The sequence below is a fragment of the Amblyraja radiata genome, chromosome 22 (assembly GCF_010909765.2).
Source record: "Amblyraja radiata isolate CabotCenter1 chromosome 22, sAmbRad1.1.pri, whole genome shotgun sequence".
NCBI classification, from domain to species: Eukaryota; Metazoa; Chordata; class Chondrichthyes; order Rajiformes; family Rajidae; genus Amblyraja; species Amblyraja radiata.
The window spans coordinates 18,467,277-18,484,702 of record NC_045977.1 but is presented as its reverse complement, the minus strand read 5'-3'; the positions used below and the strand labels follow the sequence as shown (position 1 = coordinate 18,484,702).

General features: G+C 43.1%; 1 protein-coding gene across 2 annotated transcripts in view; it reads left to right on the top strand.

The window, feature by feature from the left end:
* Positions 1-17,426, top strand: part of traf7 (TNF receptor associated factor 7) — a 71,233-nt gene that overhangs the window by 27,560 nt on the left and 26,247 nt on the right. For both annotated transcript variants that reach the window (XM_033040516.1, XM_033040517.1), the window contains exons 2-4: positions 1,302-1,423; positions 7,522-7,579; positions 12,874-12,965. In XM_033040516.1, the coding sequence (XP_032896407.1) occupies positions 1,343-1,423; positions 7,522-7,579; positions 12,874-12,965 (231 nt within the window). In that variant the 5' untranslated portion in view covers positions 1,302-1,342. The remainder of the gene's footprint in view (positions 1-1,301; positions 1,424-7,521; positions 7,580-12,873; positions 12,966-17,426) is intronic.

Genomic DNA, 17,426 nt, shown 5'->3' with positions numbered 1-17,426 from the left:
CACCGATTTACCAGCACCCTTGGTTCCATGGCCTGGCTGTATAATTTGTTTTAGCGAGATACCGGCCTGCAAAGTTGGCATGGAAGTCGGCTATGGGAACTGGTCTGCCGACTCCGGCAGGTCTGGAGTTCCAGTGCCCTGGCCAAAGGGGGCAAATTCTATCGCCCGACCCGAAACGTCATCTGTCCGTGTTTTCCAGAGATGCTGCCTGACCCACTGAGTTGCTCCAGTACTCTAGGTTTCTTTTTAAAAAGTAGTTTGTAAGATGATTCACTCCTCCTGCCATTTATGCTGGGTTTTCCTGTGTTCCTGATTCATCACCTTGAGGTTCTCAGCACCATGTCAAATGTACCTCCTCCATTTTGAGTAGTCGTGGGCCAGAGATTACCAAGACTCAGTGGGGGTGATTCCTGTCTCTGTCTGGTAGTCTGACTGACTGTAGTGGGGGGTGGGGAGAAGATAATCAGTCTGAAGAAGGGTTCCATCATGAAACGTCACCTATCCATTTTATTCCAGAGATGCTGTCTGACTCGCTGAGCTACTCCAGCATTTTGTGTCCATAACTTGCTTGTACTTCTTGTTTCACAATTAATTTACTCACTGCTTTTTACATGCATTCCTTTCTATATGTTTTTTTAGAGAGATACAACATGAAAACAGGCCCTAAAATTTAGCCCACAGAGTCCATGCTAACCACCGATCACCCGTTCACACGAGTTCTATGTTATCCCACTCGGACACCTGGGGTAGTTTTGCAGAGGCTGCTTAACCAATAAACCCGCAGGTCTTTGGGATGTGGGAGGAAACCAGAGAACCCGGAGGAAACTCATGCGGTCACAGGGAGGACATGCAAACTCCACACAGACAGCACTCGAGGTCAGAATTGAATTTGGGTCACTGGCGCTGAGAGGCAACAGCTCTACCATCTGCCCATTTTTGTAGGTTGGGAAGGGAAACAGATGAGCTTAAAAAATAATTATTTCGAGGTTAATCAAATAATTTTAATGTGGTTTTAGGTGGTCTCTGGCTCATAATTTTGTATTGAACATTCTACAGCAGCAGTAAATGTCTGAAGGAGGGTCTCGACCCGAAACATCACCCAGTCCTTCTCTCCAGAGATGCTGCCTGACCCGTTGAGTTACTCCAGCATTTTGTGTCTATCTTCGGTTTAAACCAGCATCTGCAGTTCTTTCCTACACAGTAAATGTTTGATGTTCTATATCCTGAAAGAATTGTTTTTACTATGCCAATATAACTATTAATTGTATATTCAGCAACTTTTTTTCTTCCCAACTATATAGGAAATGGACATGAATTAGAAAACTGGCTGCTGTTCTAGATTATGACCTCAACCAAGATCAATCGCTACAACCGTTTTTCAGCAGGTGCAACGAACATACCCACAGCAGACAGTACAAGTATTGTAAGTACCACACCTTTAGTTTATTATTGTCACGTGTACCGAGGTACAATGAAAAGCTTTTTTGTGGTGTGCAGGGGAAAGACTATACATGATTACAGTCAAGCTGTACAGAGACAGGATGAAGGGAAGAATGGTTAGTACAAGATAAATTCCAGTAAACTCTGATTAAAGATAGTCCGAGGGTGTCCAATGAGCTAGATGGGACGTCAGGGCCACTCTCTAGTTGGTGATAGGATGGTTCAATTGACTGATAACAGTTGTCCCTGAATCTGGAGGTTTGAGTTTTCAAACTTCTGTACATCTTGCCTGACAGGAGGGCAGAAGAGGGAGTGATCTGGGAGAGACTGGTCCTTGATTATGCTGGCGGCCTTGCTGTAGTTGGAGTTAATGGAAGTGAGGTTGGCTAGTGTGATGGTTTAGGCTACGCCCACAACTCTTAAAGCAGAGTGGCTTCTTAGCTGGTAAAACCAGAAATGTTGAACTTTTCGTAGCTGCTTTTGTTTAAATGATATTCTCTGAAATTCTTTAAACTGGAGTAAATTGAATAATACACCATAAAGCAAATAATACGGCACAAAGTTGCTGCCTTTAACAGTGCCAGGGACCCGGGTTCAACCCTGACCATGTGTGTTGTCTGCAGTTTGTACGTTCTCCCTGTGGGTTTCTCCGGGTACTCTGGTTTCTTTCCACATGCCCAAGACGTGCAGGTTTGTTGTTTAGTTGACTTCTATAATAACCCTAGTGTAGGATAGTGCTAGTGTACAGGTGATCGCTGGTGAGCGCAGCTTAGTTGGGCCGAAGGGCCTGTTTCCTCGATGTATCTCAAGCCTAAAGCATGGTCTGGCAAATGTTTATATTGAGATTAAATATGACACGGTGTAATGGAACGTAGCTTTAAACCTGTGTTTCCCTTAACACAGATCAATGTATATTTTGAGTCATGCCACTTGAAGGTCATATGCGTTCCCAGAGAAATTGAGTAGATGAGACCTTTTCTGGCTATTAGTAACCTCTTCTCCGTAACAAGTTTATTTGACATTAACAGAAGAATAGGAGCTGCAGAAATCTCGCAATGATAAAGTCAAATTCAGTTTAATGTCATGTGCACAGCACAGTGAGCCAGTTACAATGAAAATCTTATTTGCAGCAGCATCGCAGGCACATACACTCAGACAACACACGGACGCATAAATTCCACACAAATTCCACAAGTGAGTGAAAAGAAAAGGGCCCTGCAATAAATAAGGCACTAGTGCAAAAATACACAATTAGAAAACTAGCCTGTGGGAGTGCTAGACGTAGTTGGGATAGGTTTAGGGTTGTGCAGGTCGGTTCAAAATCCTAATGGTTATAGGAAGGGAGTTGTTCCTGAACTTGGTGATGTGAAACTTCAAGCTTCTGTACCTCTTGCTGTATGGTAGTAACAACACGAGGGTGCAGCCCGAATGGTGGGGGATCCTTGATGAAAGATACCCTTGCCGTACTACTAATGTCAAATGAACTAGTCTTTTATCCAAGGTACACAAAAATGCTGGAGAAACTCAGCGGGTGCAGCAGCATCTATGGAGCGAAGGAAATAGGCAACGTTTCGGGCCGAAACCCTTCTTCAGTCTTTTATCCAGTCTGAAGAAGGGTCCTGACCTGAATCATCACCTATCCATATTCTCCAGTGATGCTGCCTGACCCGCTGAGTTTAGACTTTACTTTTAGACTCTAAGGATACAGCACAGAAAGAGGCCCTTCGACCCACCGAGTCTGCGTAGACCAGCGATCACTATCCTACACACCAGAAACAATTTACACCTTTTTACTGAAGCCAATTAACCTACAAACTTGTACATCTTTGGAGAGTGGGAGGTAAGTGGGGCACCCAGAGAAAACCCACACAGTCACAGGGAGAACGTACAAGCTCTAAACAGACAGCATCCGTGGTCCGGATCAAACCAGTCTCTGAGGCTGTAAGACAGCGATTCTATCGCTGCGCCACTGCGCCGCCCTAGTTACTCCAGGACTTTTCGTATTTTTATGTAAACCAGCACCTACAGTTCCTTGTGTCTGGTCCTTGTCGATGCTTTTTAACCTCCTAAAATAATTGGTTTAAATTTGCTATCATCCGATCTGTGGGAAGTGTTCTGGTAACTCTGGAATGTTGCCAGCTGGCAAACAATGCATCAGCTATTTCCACAGCTGTTTAGGAACTTTGGGATATGGGCCTTGGGAAATTATCAGCTTTCATTTCATTTAAATTATCCAGCACTATTTTTAAAAAGAGGCAAATTACCCAGTTCCTCATTTGCTCAGGATCTGTTCTGCATTACTTCACCTTCACGAGATCCGGTAGGCGGCGTGGCTCTCGTCAGCAGCGGCCTCTGCAGTCCGTCTGCGTTTTTATTATTTTATGTCTATGTTTTTATGTAGTTTTTGTTATTTTTGTTGGGGTATGTGTGTGGGGGTGTGGGGGGGTTGGGGGTAACTTTTAAATCTCTCCCTGCACGGGAGACCCGACCTTTTCTTTGTCGGGTCTCCGTTGTCGTTGGGGCTGCAACGAGGAGCGGCCTCCAACAGGAAGGCCGGGAGCTCTGGTGCCGACTACTCACCTCACCGTCGCGGAGCTGGCCGAGTCCAGAGCGGGTGGAGCTGTGGTGGACTGCTGCGACCCGACCCCCGGAGATTCGGTGGCTGCAACTGCGGGTTTGGCGGACAGTGACATCGGGAGCCCGCGGGTCCCTGGAGGGAGACCGCTTTTCGGGGCTTCCGCAACGGCGACTTCTCCCGCCCGAGTTGCGGGGTTGAAGAGCACCTGGAGCGGGGCCTTACATCACCGCCCCGCGCGGCTTGGAATGGCGGCGGGTCTCTGCGAGCGCGCGCCGGGGGCTCTAACACCAAGACCCGGTGTGCGACCTTGCATTACCCGGCGTGGCTCAATGGCCACGGGACAATTCGCCATCGCCCGCCGGGGGCTTTGACTTTGACTCTGACATCGGGGGGGGGGGGGGGGGGGGGGGGAGTGCAGTGGAGAGAAAAGTTTTTTGGCCTTCCATCACAGCAATGTGATGGATGATTATGTAAATTATGTTGTGTCTTGGGTCTATTTGTTTGTAATGTATGGCTGCAGAAACGGCATTTCGTTTGGACCTCAAGGGGTCCAAATGACAATAAATTGAATTGAATTGAATTGAAAAATTGAATTGAATCCAAGGCCTGTCGCTCCCTCCTAACACTAGGATGCTTGACGAAGATATAACAATATGATAGAAGCTGCCACTGAGTCACCCGCGGCCACACTATTGAACCATTGATAAGCTTCACTGCATGTTCTGCAGTAGTACACAAAGGCAGTTCACAACCTCTATCAGGGACAACTGTGGATGGGCAGTGACTTCTGACCTTGCCAGTGATGCTCATATCTACAAAAGTAATTTTTATTTTTGCATCATAGAAATGTTCCAAGCTGAGTTGGACAGTAAATGCATAATTTCATACTGCCGATTTTTCCTCATGACAGTAATTCTTTGGGATTTTGACGTCGTGATCTGTCATTTTTTAAGTACGGTTATTATTTTCATTACTGTCAACTTGCATACATTTTTAAAGCATACTCATTAGCAATGTTACAAAATTTTGAGATTTAAAAAATCAAGTCTGTAATTTATCCCATCAGATAAAGCATAAAAATAAGTTTAATTTGACACCTAATTCACTTTCATATCTCAAGTATTTAAAAAGTTATGGCCATTTTCATACTGGGAAATGAGCATCTTGTTCCCTATTGATTTTCTATGGACATAACAAAAAAGCTGTGATCGTGAACAGTCAAAAGCCCATAACTTTCTTAAAAATTAACTGAATGAAATTTTCAGTTATCATAGATTGAAGCATTCTGAAACAAATATAAAATTATCTTACTTGGATGACCTGAAATTAAAGCATATAATTAGTTAGTTACTTGACTCACTTGAACTTGAACTCACAGTGCCATAGACCCCGCTTCGATCCTGACTACAGGTGTTGTCTATAGGGAGTTTCTAAGTACTCCCTGTGATCGCATGTGTTTTCTCTGTGCACTCCGGTTTCCTCCCATACTCCAAAAATGTACAGAGTTGTAGGTTCATTGGCTTCTGTAAATTGTCCCTAGCATGTAGGTTAGAACGAGTGTACGGTGATTGCTGCCCAACCTCCCCCGAAAGCTCAGCCATGGGTAAAATGTAGATCTAGGTCAGGGCCGGCCTGAAGTCAATTGGACCGATTGCTCCCAATTGGGCCCCACGCCTAAGGGGGCCCCGCGCTAATTTTCCGTATTTCGTACGGAAATACGAATTTGCGTTGTTAAATACAGATTTTTTTAATAAACATTTGCCTTGTTAAATACAGATATTTTTTTTAAACGAACATGGATTAAAAACCGCTGCACCAGCCCTCAGACAAAAATGATTTGTTAACTACCACTGTTAGTAGCAATGTTACAAAATTTTGAGATTTTAAAAATCAAGTCTGCAATTTATCCCATCAGATAAAGCATAAAAATAAGTTTAATTTGACACCTGATTCACTTTCATATCTCAAGTATTTAAAAAGTTATGGCCATTTTCATACTGGGAAATGAGCATCTTGTTCCCTATTGATTTTCTATGGACATAACAAAAAAGCTGTGATCGTGAACAGTCAAAAGCCCATAACTTTCTTAAAAATTAAGAGAACTGAATGAAATTTTCAGTTATCATAGATTGAAGCATTCTGAAACAAATATAAAATAATCTTACTTGGATGACCTGAAATTAAAGCATATAATTAGTTAGTTACCTAATTGTAGCTAATTTCAGACTTCAATTACTAGATCTAAACATCTATCCATTTCTTAATAAATGATTAACATTTTTAAATAGCCTAAATGTCCAAATAATATTCACAAATAATTCACAATAAAACATGATTTTTAATCTCATTTACATTAATTTATAGGCCAAATGGAAGGAATTCAGTGTTCAATTGCTGTAAATAAATGCCCATTTAAATCAGCTTTCTAGTGGGATCATGTGAACGCGCTGGTTTAGAACGTTCACATTGCGGTAGATTTGTGCCCCCAAATGCCCAGAAAAATACTGCGGGATATAATGGGCCCAAAATGAGCTACTCGCAATATTAAACTTTGTATAAAGGGATCTTTAGAAGCCCTTTTTAATGTAAAAATATGCAGCCTACCTTCTGTGGTTTGCTTTATGAGACCCTGCGGTTGCTGGCGGTCGCGGGTTTAGAGATTGATTTTTAAACTACTATAACTATTATACGAGGCCTTTAAAACTAATAATAGCTTTTGCGACGGGGTCTTCCAGCGATTTTTCGTTAATAATTAACTAGGCTGAACATCTTCGATTTGAACAGCCTAGAGAAAATCGCGTTTTAAACCCGCCCCCTCTAAACGGCGCCAAAATCGCGCACACCCGCAGCGACAGATTTTCAACGGCGCTTCAGGTAGGCTTTGCAACATACCTATACTCATCTCTCCTTTAATATTATCCTTGATATCTGGCATAAATATTCTCTCTGTAATGTTATGTGACAAAAAGTAGTTTTCATTCACTGGTAATAGCATTGACTATTTTAAATGGGTTTGCAGTCAAATCTGGCGGAATTTATTTGCATACTAAACAATAAATGGGTCATACTAAAAATCAGGCTTTTGGCTTTGATTGCACAACCTGTCTTCTTATAATAAAGGGCACAAAGTGCTGGAGTAACTCATCAGGTCACGCAGCAGCAGGACAGGTGATGTGTTTGGTCGGGACCTTTCTTCAGACTGATTGTGATTGGGGGCAGGGGGAGAAGGAAAACTGGAAGAGAGGAGTCGGCAGGAGATAGCCTGGCAAGTGATAGGTGAATAAATGATCAGTTTGATAAGTAATCAGACTGAAGAAGCATCCTGACCTGAAACGCCACCTATCCATGTTCACCAGAGATGCTGCCTGACCCGCTGAGTTACTCCAGCACTTTGTGTCTTCAAGTGATAGATGGATACATGTGTGGGGAGGGGGTGGAGGGTTGATTTATGTCATCTTTCACAATCCCAAGAATTTAAACTTTTATTTTTCTTTCAAAAACAGACAAGAATGGAAACGACTTTTGGTCCAGCATATTCCACTGTCACTACCATCACTAAAGGTAAGCGGGTGTATTTGTGTTCCTCTCGTCGAAGTGTTTCGTTATCTACATATGATCCACACGTTACTTTTTAATTTAACTTAACTTGTGGTTACTCTGAAGAACTATACCAAAACTGAAAGTTAATCTTGGTAGGAACACGTAGCCCCTCGTTTATTCTTCAGGGTTCAAGGAGGGCTATCTGGTCGCTGGAATTGTCCTGGTGCCATTATTTTTACTCTGTTAATTTATCATATCATATACTTATTAAAACTGTGTGTGTGTGTGTATGTTATTTTACATATTTCAGTAGCGATTTGCCTTATTTTAGAAAATCCACTGTAAATTTGGTCAATTTACCAATCCAGATATTTTCACTAAAATTGTTCACCAAACAGACTTTTTTTTCAAATATCGCCGCTGGCCACTGCAGATCCCGAGGTCACTGACGCTCACGCACTGAAGAACTTTTTCTCTCCTTGCGGCCGGCGCAGCTTGTGAAGCCACGCCCCTCCCCGTCCGCTCACTCCAGCTGCGGCTTTCCAGAGAGTCATCCCCCCCCCCCCCCCTCCTCTTCTCACCTCCTCCCTTCTCCTCTCTACCCATCACAGGGGACGACCTCCTCTCCGTCTCCCCGGCCCGATCGTCTGTAACGTCCGCTGCTTTTGGCAGTCCTCAGCAAAGAGCCTATAGCTCGCTATAGGATCTTTGGTCCTCAGATCGCTCCAGGCCTCGCTCGGGCCCCCGCGAGCTGCTGCCCCGCTCTCTCCCCCCGTCCTCTCTCTCTCTCCCCCCCTTCCTCTCTCTCTCTCCCCCTCCTCTCTCTCTCTCTCTCCCCCCTCCTCTCTCTCTCTCTCCCCCCCACCTCTCTCTCTCCCCCCCCACCTCTCTCTCTCCCCCCCACCTCTCTCTCTCCCCCCTCCTCCCCTCTCTCTCTCCCCCCTCCTCCCCTCTCTCCCTCCTCCCCTCTCTCCCTCCTCCCCTCTCTCCCTCCTCCCCTCTCTCCCTCCTCTCTCTCCCCTCCTCCTCTCTCCCCCCTCCTCCCCTCTCTCCCCTCCGCCCCCCTCCCCCCTCCTCCCCACTCTCCCCTCCTCCCCCCTCTCCCCTCCCCCCCTCTCACCCCCTCCTCCCCTCTCTCCCCCCTCCTCCCCTCTCTCCCCCCTCCTCTCGCTCTCTCTCCCCCATCCTCTCGCTCTCGCTCCCCCCTCCTCTCGCTCTCTCTTCCCCTCTCTCTCTCCCCCCTCATTTCTCTCTCTCCCTCTCCCCCCTCCCCCACCCTCCCTCCCCTAAACCCCCTTCCCCTCTCCCATCCACATCATCCCCTCCACCCCCTTGCCCCCCTCACCCCCTTCCCTCCACTCCCTCCCCCATCCCCTCCCCACCCCCCCTCCTCTCCCCCTCCCTTCCCCCCACCTCTCCCCCTCCCTTCCCCCACTCTCTCTCTCTCTCCCCCTCTCTCTCTCTCTCCTCCTCCCCCACCCTCCCCATCACCCACCCTCCCTCTCCTCCACCCCCTCCCCTCCACCCCCCTCTCTCTCTGTCTCTGCCCCTCTCTCTCTGTCCTCACTCTCTAACCCCCCCCCCTTCTCTAGATGCGCCTGCGAGTTGGGGGCTATGCATCAGTGGATAGGGCAGTTATGGGGTAAAAGGAGCAAATGAATAATATTAATATAATATTAATGGGGGTAGTTAGCGTGTGTGCGGGGAGTAGTTAGTGTGTGTGTGTGGGTGATTAGTGTGTGTGTGACCTCGAATGCCACCCCCCTCGCAACCGCGCGTTGGGGAAACAGACCCAACGGGTCTGCACTCAGTCTGATCTTGGATGTGGATGTATTTGTGTGTGTGTGTGTGTGTGTTTTTTCATATGTGATTCACATCTCATCGAAAACCCAACGCGGTAACGGTGAAAATTTTACGTATTCCGGTAGAGATTTACCTCATGATTCCGAAAATCCCCTCATCTGAAAATTTAATTAATTATTTCTCCAGTTTTGTACTAAAATTGTTGACCAATTTGACATCTTTTTAAAATCTAACGTGCTGGATGAAGTCACAATGCCTTTGCTCCTCGCGGCAAGCTGCGCAGAGTTTTCAACGCGCAGCCATGAGCTGCGAGTTGCGTGGCCCAGCCGCCCTCTACCCCCCCCCCCCCCTCAAATATAGATGATGACATAGAGTGATGTAACATTTTCTTTTATTCCGTGATGATTTTACCATTAACTGTGATTAAGAGGAACACAATGCTGTAACCACCCTCACTCCAAGTATAATAGTATTTCCTGTTGTGTTTTGCAAACTCTTCTGTAAATTAATTCCCTCTTGTATCCCTTATTACATATTCACTTGCTGTTTTTATTTATTCCCTTCAAAGATAGCCGTTTCTTCTTTACATTTTTGCATGCTTTACTCTTGAAGCAGAGTAGGTATCAGAGTCTGCATGGGTTTACAGAGGTAACTCGTACCTTGCGAGCCTGACTGATTTTTGTTTTAGGGAATTGTCTCAAGTAGTGGGCAGAAGAACATCTATTTTGTGAATTTTGGAGGAAAATTTTGATAAAGCTTTTCATATGAGACTACGAGTTGCACGTTAAAATCACGGATGGAGGGCAAATGCCAATTCTAACCCAATGCAGTGCGGTCTAAGGCTAATTTGTAAATCATTTACTACTTCCACTCTAGCAAAGTTTGGGGCTAGCCGTGTGGTATGCTCTACATTGGAGAAACCAAACACATATTGGGTTATCGCTTTGCGGCCAACCTCTGTTCAGTCCACAGACCCTGAAATTCCCATTGCCTGCCACTCTAAATCTACTTCTCAGGCCCTCACGTAAATTTGATGGGTTTTTTGAAGAAGCCACAGAGAAGATTGATGGGGAAACATGACCAATGTTGTATCCGTGGACTTTAGTGAGGCCTTTGACAAGGTAGAAGCTGGTCTGGAATTTGGATCACATGGGATCTAGGTGGAGGTAGTCAAGGTTAGAGACAGAGGATGTTATAGAGATTTGTTTTCCGACTGTACGAGTGGTGTGCCACAGGAATTAGTGCTGAGTCCCCTGTTGTTCATTATCTATATTAACAATTGGGATATGATTATAAGTGGCATGGTTAATATTTGTGGTTACCTGAGATTGCAACGGGATCTTGATCTGCTGGAGCATTGGGCCAAGGAGTGGCAGATAGAGTTAAATTGGGATAAGTGTTCCATTTTGTAAAGACAAACCAGGGCATAAGTAAATGGTAGGAGAATGTTGTAAAACAGATATACCAAGGGATGCCAGTACATAGTTGCCCGTAAGTGGTGACTCGGATAGATAGGCTGTTGAAGAAGACAATTGGTACGCTTGCCTTCATCAGTCAGGATATTTGAATACAGCTGTACTAGACATTCGTATGCCTACATTTGATGCACAGTTCTAGTTGCCCTGCTGTATGAAGGTGCAAAAACGATTTGAGGATGTTACTGGGTCTGGAAGGTTTGAATTATAAGGAGCAGCTGTGTCTTTTTTATCTGGAGGCGTAGCAGGCTGAAGGATCACCTTGTAGAGGTTTTATCAAATTATATAAAATCCTCTCGATCCGGTAAAGTCCTTGTCATAAGTATAGAAAGAGTATATGAAAATAAATTTCTTAGTGTGACCTTAGACCACAAAATCTGCTGGAAACCACATATAAACCATGTCAAAGCAAAACTGGCAAAGTCGAAAGCAATATTGGGAAAATCAAGACACATTCTGGACCACAAATCATTACATACTCTGTATAATACACTCATATTGCCATATCTGTGTTACTGTGTGGAGATATGGGGTAACACCTACAAAACCAACCTACAGTCGTTATGCACATTACAAAAAAGAGCAATAAGAATTATCAATAACGTTGGATATCTTGAACATACCAATTTATTATTCTTAAAGTCACATACACTGAAGTTCACCGATCTGGTTAAATTAAAGACTGCGCAAATCATGTACAAAGCAAGAAATAATTTACTTCCAAGAAATATACAAAAACTGTTTATGGAAAGACAGGGTGGGTATAATCTGAGAGGGGAACATAATTTAAAAAAACTCAATGTCAGAACAACTCTTAAAAGTATGTGCATAGCAATCTGTGGTGTGAATTTGTGAAATGGTCTGGAACAGGAGATAAAACTTAGCACAAGCATAATTCAGTTTAAAAAGATGTACAAAAACACTTGTTTAAAAGGATATTGGGATGAGGATAGGTGATTGTGAGTGGGATATTTGTTATACTGATTGTATTGGGAGGGTGATTATAGAGTGATGGGTTGTATATATGACTAAGATACTGTAGTATATGAGGGTTTTTTCTTTTCTTTTTCATTTTATTTTTTTGTATGGCTTTGTAAATATTTGATTAGTGTATAAATGTAAATAATTTGGTGTACATATAGTGGCTGGTGTACATATGGTGTACATATAGCTGCTAAATTTGTATAAGATAATTACAAGCAGTTGAATAAGGGGTGGGAATTAATAAGCTTTGGCTTCTTCCTGCTCCTTTTCGGACACATACGATTTCATTTATTTATAGATATTGTTTATGACACTTTATGAATATTCTTGTTTTGTTTTTTGTATGCTGTTTCACACTTGCTTTTTATTCTTTTATTCTGTTCGAAATAAATAATAAAATAACGAAATAAATAAATAGATTTATTTTGCGGCCATTCCATTTTAATGATGCCTTCTTATAGCAGGGCATCATGGGGAGCATGGATATAGTGAATGGACAGTCTTTTCCCCTGGATATGGAAGACTAAAAGCAGACGGTATAAGTTTAATTTGAGACGGAGAAGAAAGATTTAAAAGAGACCTAAGAGACAACATTTTCCCAGAGAGAGGGGGGGAGAGGGAGGGAGAGAGGGAGTGGGAGAGAGAGAATGGATTGAGCCACCAGAGGAAGTGCTGGAGGCAGGTACAATTACATAATTTAAAAGACAATTAGACAGGTACATGGATAGGGAAGGTTTGGAATGATATGGACGAGGTGCAGGCAAGTGGGACTAGCTTGGTTAGGCAACCTGGTCGGCATGGGTGAGTTGGGCCGACGGACCTGTCTCAGTGCTACAGTATAACTCTATGACACCCTAACCTTGTAACCTGTGGTCTCCTACAGTGTGACATTGGGGCCCAATGGAAGCTTCCAATTGGCAACATTGCAGCCTTCTCAACTTGTTGGGGGTTTGTTTGGTTCACTTTTTTTTCCTCCTGCGTAGAATTTAAGGTGCTATCTTTGCATGACTGTTAAATGAAGGATAACCCATTTTACTTTGGTTTGATATGCAGCTGATGGGACAAATACCTTCAAGCAGCATCGGAGGACCCCGTCTTCCTCTAGTACACTGGCATTTTCACCCAGGGATGAGGATGATGCAATGGTATGTATTTTGCAGCTGCATTAAACTTATCTCCCCCTTTGTTACCCACGACCATTGGTAAACTGCTCCAGCGATCTCTACCAATTATCTGTACTGAAAGTAATAGCCATCACCACAATTACATTTTCTTGCCGCCTTTAAATTTTTTTGGGAGGTTTAATAAAGGTAGGACATACATCATGAGTGATAGAGCCCTGAGGCGCATTGATGAATGCAACAACCTGGGTGTAAAAGTCCATAGATATCTTAAGATGACAAGACAGGTGGATGAGATGGTGAAAGGGTAATGCAGGATTTGGGCCTTTATAAATCAGGACATTGTGCATATGGACATGGGGTTTGTGGTACAACTCTATAAAACTTTGGTTAGTCCACAGCTAAAGTAGTGTGTGCAATTCTGGATGCCACACTTTAAGACTAATGCACAGCCAAAGGTGCAGAGAGGATTCATCAGGATGTGGCCTAGGTTGGCCTGCTTCAGTTTGGAGCAGAGCCTGGATAGGCTGGGTTTGTTTTCCTGATGGGTGAGGAGGGACCTGATAGAGGAGTACAAAATGATGAGGATCCTGGATAGAGTGGATAGTGGAAAAATACTTCTCCCTATAACAAAGATGTATACAAGCAGAAGAGATAGGTTTGTGTATCTGAGATAGATCTGGGGTAAAAATGTTTTCAACCAAGGGCCTGAGCTATAGGGAGAGGTTGAGCAGGCTATGACTTTATTCCAATGAAAGCAGGAAGATGAGTAATGATCTTATAGAGGTGTATAAGACTATGAGAAGAATAGATAGGATAAATGCACGATCTTTCACCCAGAGCATCGGAATCAAGAACCAGATGACATAGGTTTAAGGTATTAGGAACCTGAGGGGCACATTTTTCACTCGGATGGTGGTGGGTGTATGGAACGAGCTGCCAGAGGAGGTTGTTGAAAAAGGTACTGTCCCAATGTCTAAAAAAAAATGTGGACAGGTACATGGATAGGATAGGTTTAAAGGATATGGGCCAAATGCTGACAGGTGGGACTAGTGTAGATGGGGCATGTTGGTTGGAGTGGGCCCTCTTTCCATGCTGTGACATGTGGTGGTTATAACCTGGAACAAATTACCTGAGACATTGATGAAAGCAGGTAATCTCACACCATTTAAAAGTAATCTGGATGACTATTTGTATTGCCAAACCTTACATGCTATGGACTAAGTGCTTGTAAATGGGATAAGTATAGTATTGGTTTATTATTATTATTATTGTCACATGAAAATCTTTGCGTGCTATCCAGTCAAATTATACTATACGTGAGTACAGTCAAGCCACTCACAAGCACACAGGTTGTGTACAGAGAGAAAAATACCATAATGCATGATATAGTGTTACAACATTATACCATTACAGTTGCAGAGAAAGTGCAGATTAGGAAAAAAAGGACAAAGTCTGCAATGCGGTAGGTTAGAAGATTAGAACTGTACCCTAACTTATGAGAGGATTGTTCAGTAGGCTGATAACAGCGGGGAAGAAGTTGTTTGGTGGTGAGCATGGATATGGTGGGACAAATGCCTGTTACTCTGCTGCATGGCTTTAGAACTCTTTGCCAAGTTATATTATACTCAAATTCTCTGCCTACTTCAAGTACTTCATTGGATCCAAGTTCTTAAATCTCATTTTTTAATGGATATGTAGTAACATTTGCTTTCTCGAGTGGTTTAGTTTTTGTGGCACCTTGTTCTTCTAAGTTGGTAAATTAAACTTCTATCCTTCTGGTTTTCTGATAATGTCTCAACTTCCTTCCTGTAAAGCAGATAAAGCTGAGCACTATGTCCCTGATGCACTCATTAGGGCCAGTTAGAACTTACTGTTTACCACAACTCTATACCAGACTCTGAAGTTACATCTTTAGTTCTCTGTGCCACTATTTATATTTACTGTCTTCATTACTTCATTTGCCAAATTTCCCAAAATGTCTCTCTTTCTCTAACCTCTGGTGCCTTCAATTTATCATTCACTTTTTTTTTCTACTTGCCTCACGATTTTATATTTTCCCATGGTGAATTCCATATATCACCTTTCTACCATTGCATGCCCGGGAATGTTTCATAGAAACAGGAATTGAAAATGCTGGTTTAAAAAAAATGAATGCACAAAGCACTGGAGTTACTCGGCGGGTCAGGCGGCATCATTGGAGGTCTTGACCCGAAACTCCACCCATTCCCTGTCCAGAGATGCTGCCTGTCCCGTTGAGTTGCTCCAGCTTTTTGTGTCTATATCTGGAGGACATGTATAATAATAATAATAATAATAATGGATGGGATTTATATAGCGCCTTTCTAATACTCAAGGCGCTTTACATCGCATTATTCATTCACTCCTCAGTCACACTCGGTGGTGGTAAGCTACTTCTGTAGCCACAGCTGCCCTGGGGCAGACTGACGGAAGCGTGGCTGCCAATCTGCGCCTACGGCCCCTCCGACCACCACCAATCATTCACACACATTCACACACAGGCAAAGGTGGGTGAAGTGTCTTGCCCAAGGACACAACGACAGTATGCACTCCAAGCGGGATTCGAACCGGCTACCTTCCGGTTGCCAGCCGAACACTTAGCCCATTGTGCCATCTGTCGTCCAGATGCCTATAGGCAGAGTTTCAGGTTGGGATCCCCTTTTAGACTCTTACTAGGGAGAGAAAGCGGGAAAGGAATGGGATTGGGGGGGGAAAGCCTGGCAGATACAGGTGAGGGGATTATTTTATATTCATTTGGAACAACTTGCACTACACCTAATTTAAGTTTAGGTTTCATGTTATCCGTTTACTGAGTTGAAAAGCTTTTGCATGCTATCCAAACCGATCAGATACTTTAAAACGTGCCTTCGCAACATTTTAGGTTTAGTTTATTTTTATTATCACATGTACAGAGGTACAATGAAAAGCTTTTTGTTGCGTGTTAACCAGTGAGCAGAAAGACTATACATGATTACAATCAAACCATCCACAGCGTAAAGATACAGGATAACGGGAATAACGTTTAGTGCAAGTAAAGTCCGATTAAAGATAGTCCTAGGATCCCCAATGAAGCAGATAGTTGGACAGGATCGCTCTCTAGTTGTTGATGGGATGGTTCGGTTGCCTGATAATAGCTGGGACGAAATTGTTCCTGCATCTGGAGGTATAGTTGACTAAAGGATTAGGTGACATTTCGGGTCAAAACCCTTCTCCAAATATCTGGGAGAAGGGTCTCGACCCGAATGACCCAAAGATGGTGCCTGACCTGCTGTGTTACTCCAGCATTTTGTGCCTATCTGACCGTTGTGTCTTTTAAAAAAAATGTACAACTGAATTGCAGTGTGAGAACCATGTCACTGTTTGATCAGTTCTTCAAATAAACCCCACTTGCGGTGCTTGATGCTTTGAATGCTGTGATCTAGCAATGTTACAAAATTTTGAGATTAAAAAAATCAAGTCTGTAATTTATCCCATCAGATAAAGCATAAAAAGAAGTTTAATTTGACACCTAATTCACTTTCATATCTCATGTATTTAAAAAGTTATGGCCATTTTCATACTCGGAAATTAGCATCTTGTTCCCTATTGATTTTCTATGGACGTAACAAAAAAGCTGTGATCGTGGACAGTCAAAAGCCCATAACTTTCTTAAAAATTAAGAGAACTGAATGAAATTTTCAGTTATCATAGATTGAACCATTCTGAAACAAATATAAAATAATCTTACTTGGATGACCTGAAATTAAAGCATATAATTAGTTAGTTACCCAAGTGTAGCTAATTTCAAACTTCAATTACTAGATCTAAACATCTATCCATTTCTTAATAAATGATTAACATTTTTAAATAGCCTAAGTGTGCAAATAATATTCATAAATAATTCACAATAAAACATGATTTTTAAATCTCATTTACATTAATTTATAGGCCAAATGGAAGGAATTTAGTGTTCAATTGCTGTAAATTAAAGTCCATTTTAAATCAGCTTTCTAGTGGGATCCTGTGAACGCGCTGGTTTAGAACGTTCACATTGCGGTAGATTTGTGCCTCAAATGCCCAGAAAAATACTGCGGGATATAATGGGCCCAAAATGAGCTACTCGCAATATTAAACTTTGTATAAAGGGATCTTAAGAAGCCCTTTTTAATGTAAAAATAAGCTACATACCTTCTGTGGTTTGCTCTATGGGACCCTGACGGCTGTCGGTGGTCGCGGGTTTAGAGATTGATTTTTAAACTACTATAACTATTATCCAAGGCCTTTAAAACTAATAATAGCTTTTGCGACGGGGTCTTCCAGCGATTTTTCCGTTAATAATTAACAAGGCTGAACATCTTCGATTTGAACAGCCTAGAGAAAATCGCGTTTTAAACCCGCCCCCCTCTAAACGGCGCCAAAATCGCGCACACCCGCAGCGACAGATTTTCAGCGACGCTTCAGGTACGCTTTGCAACATACCTATGT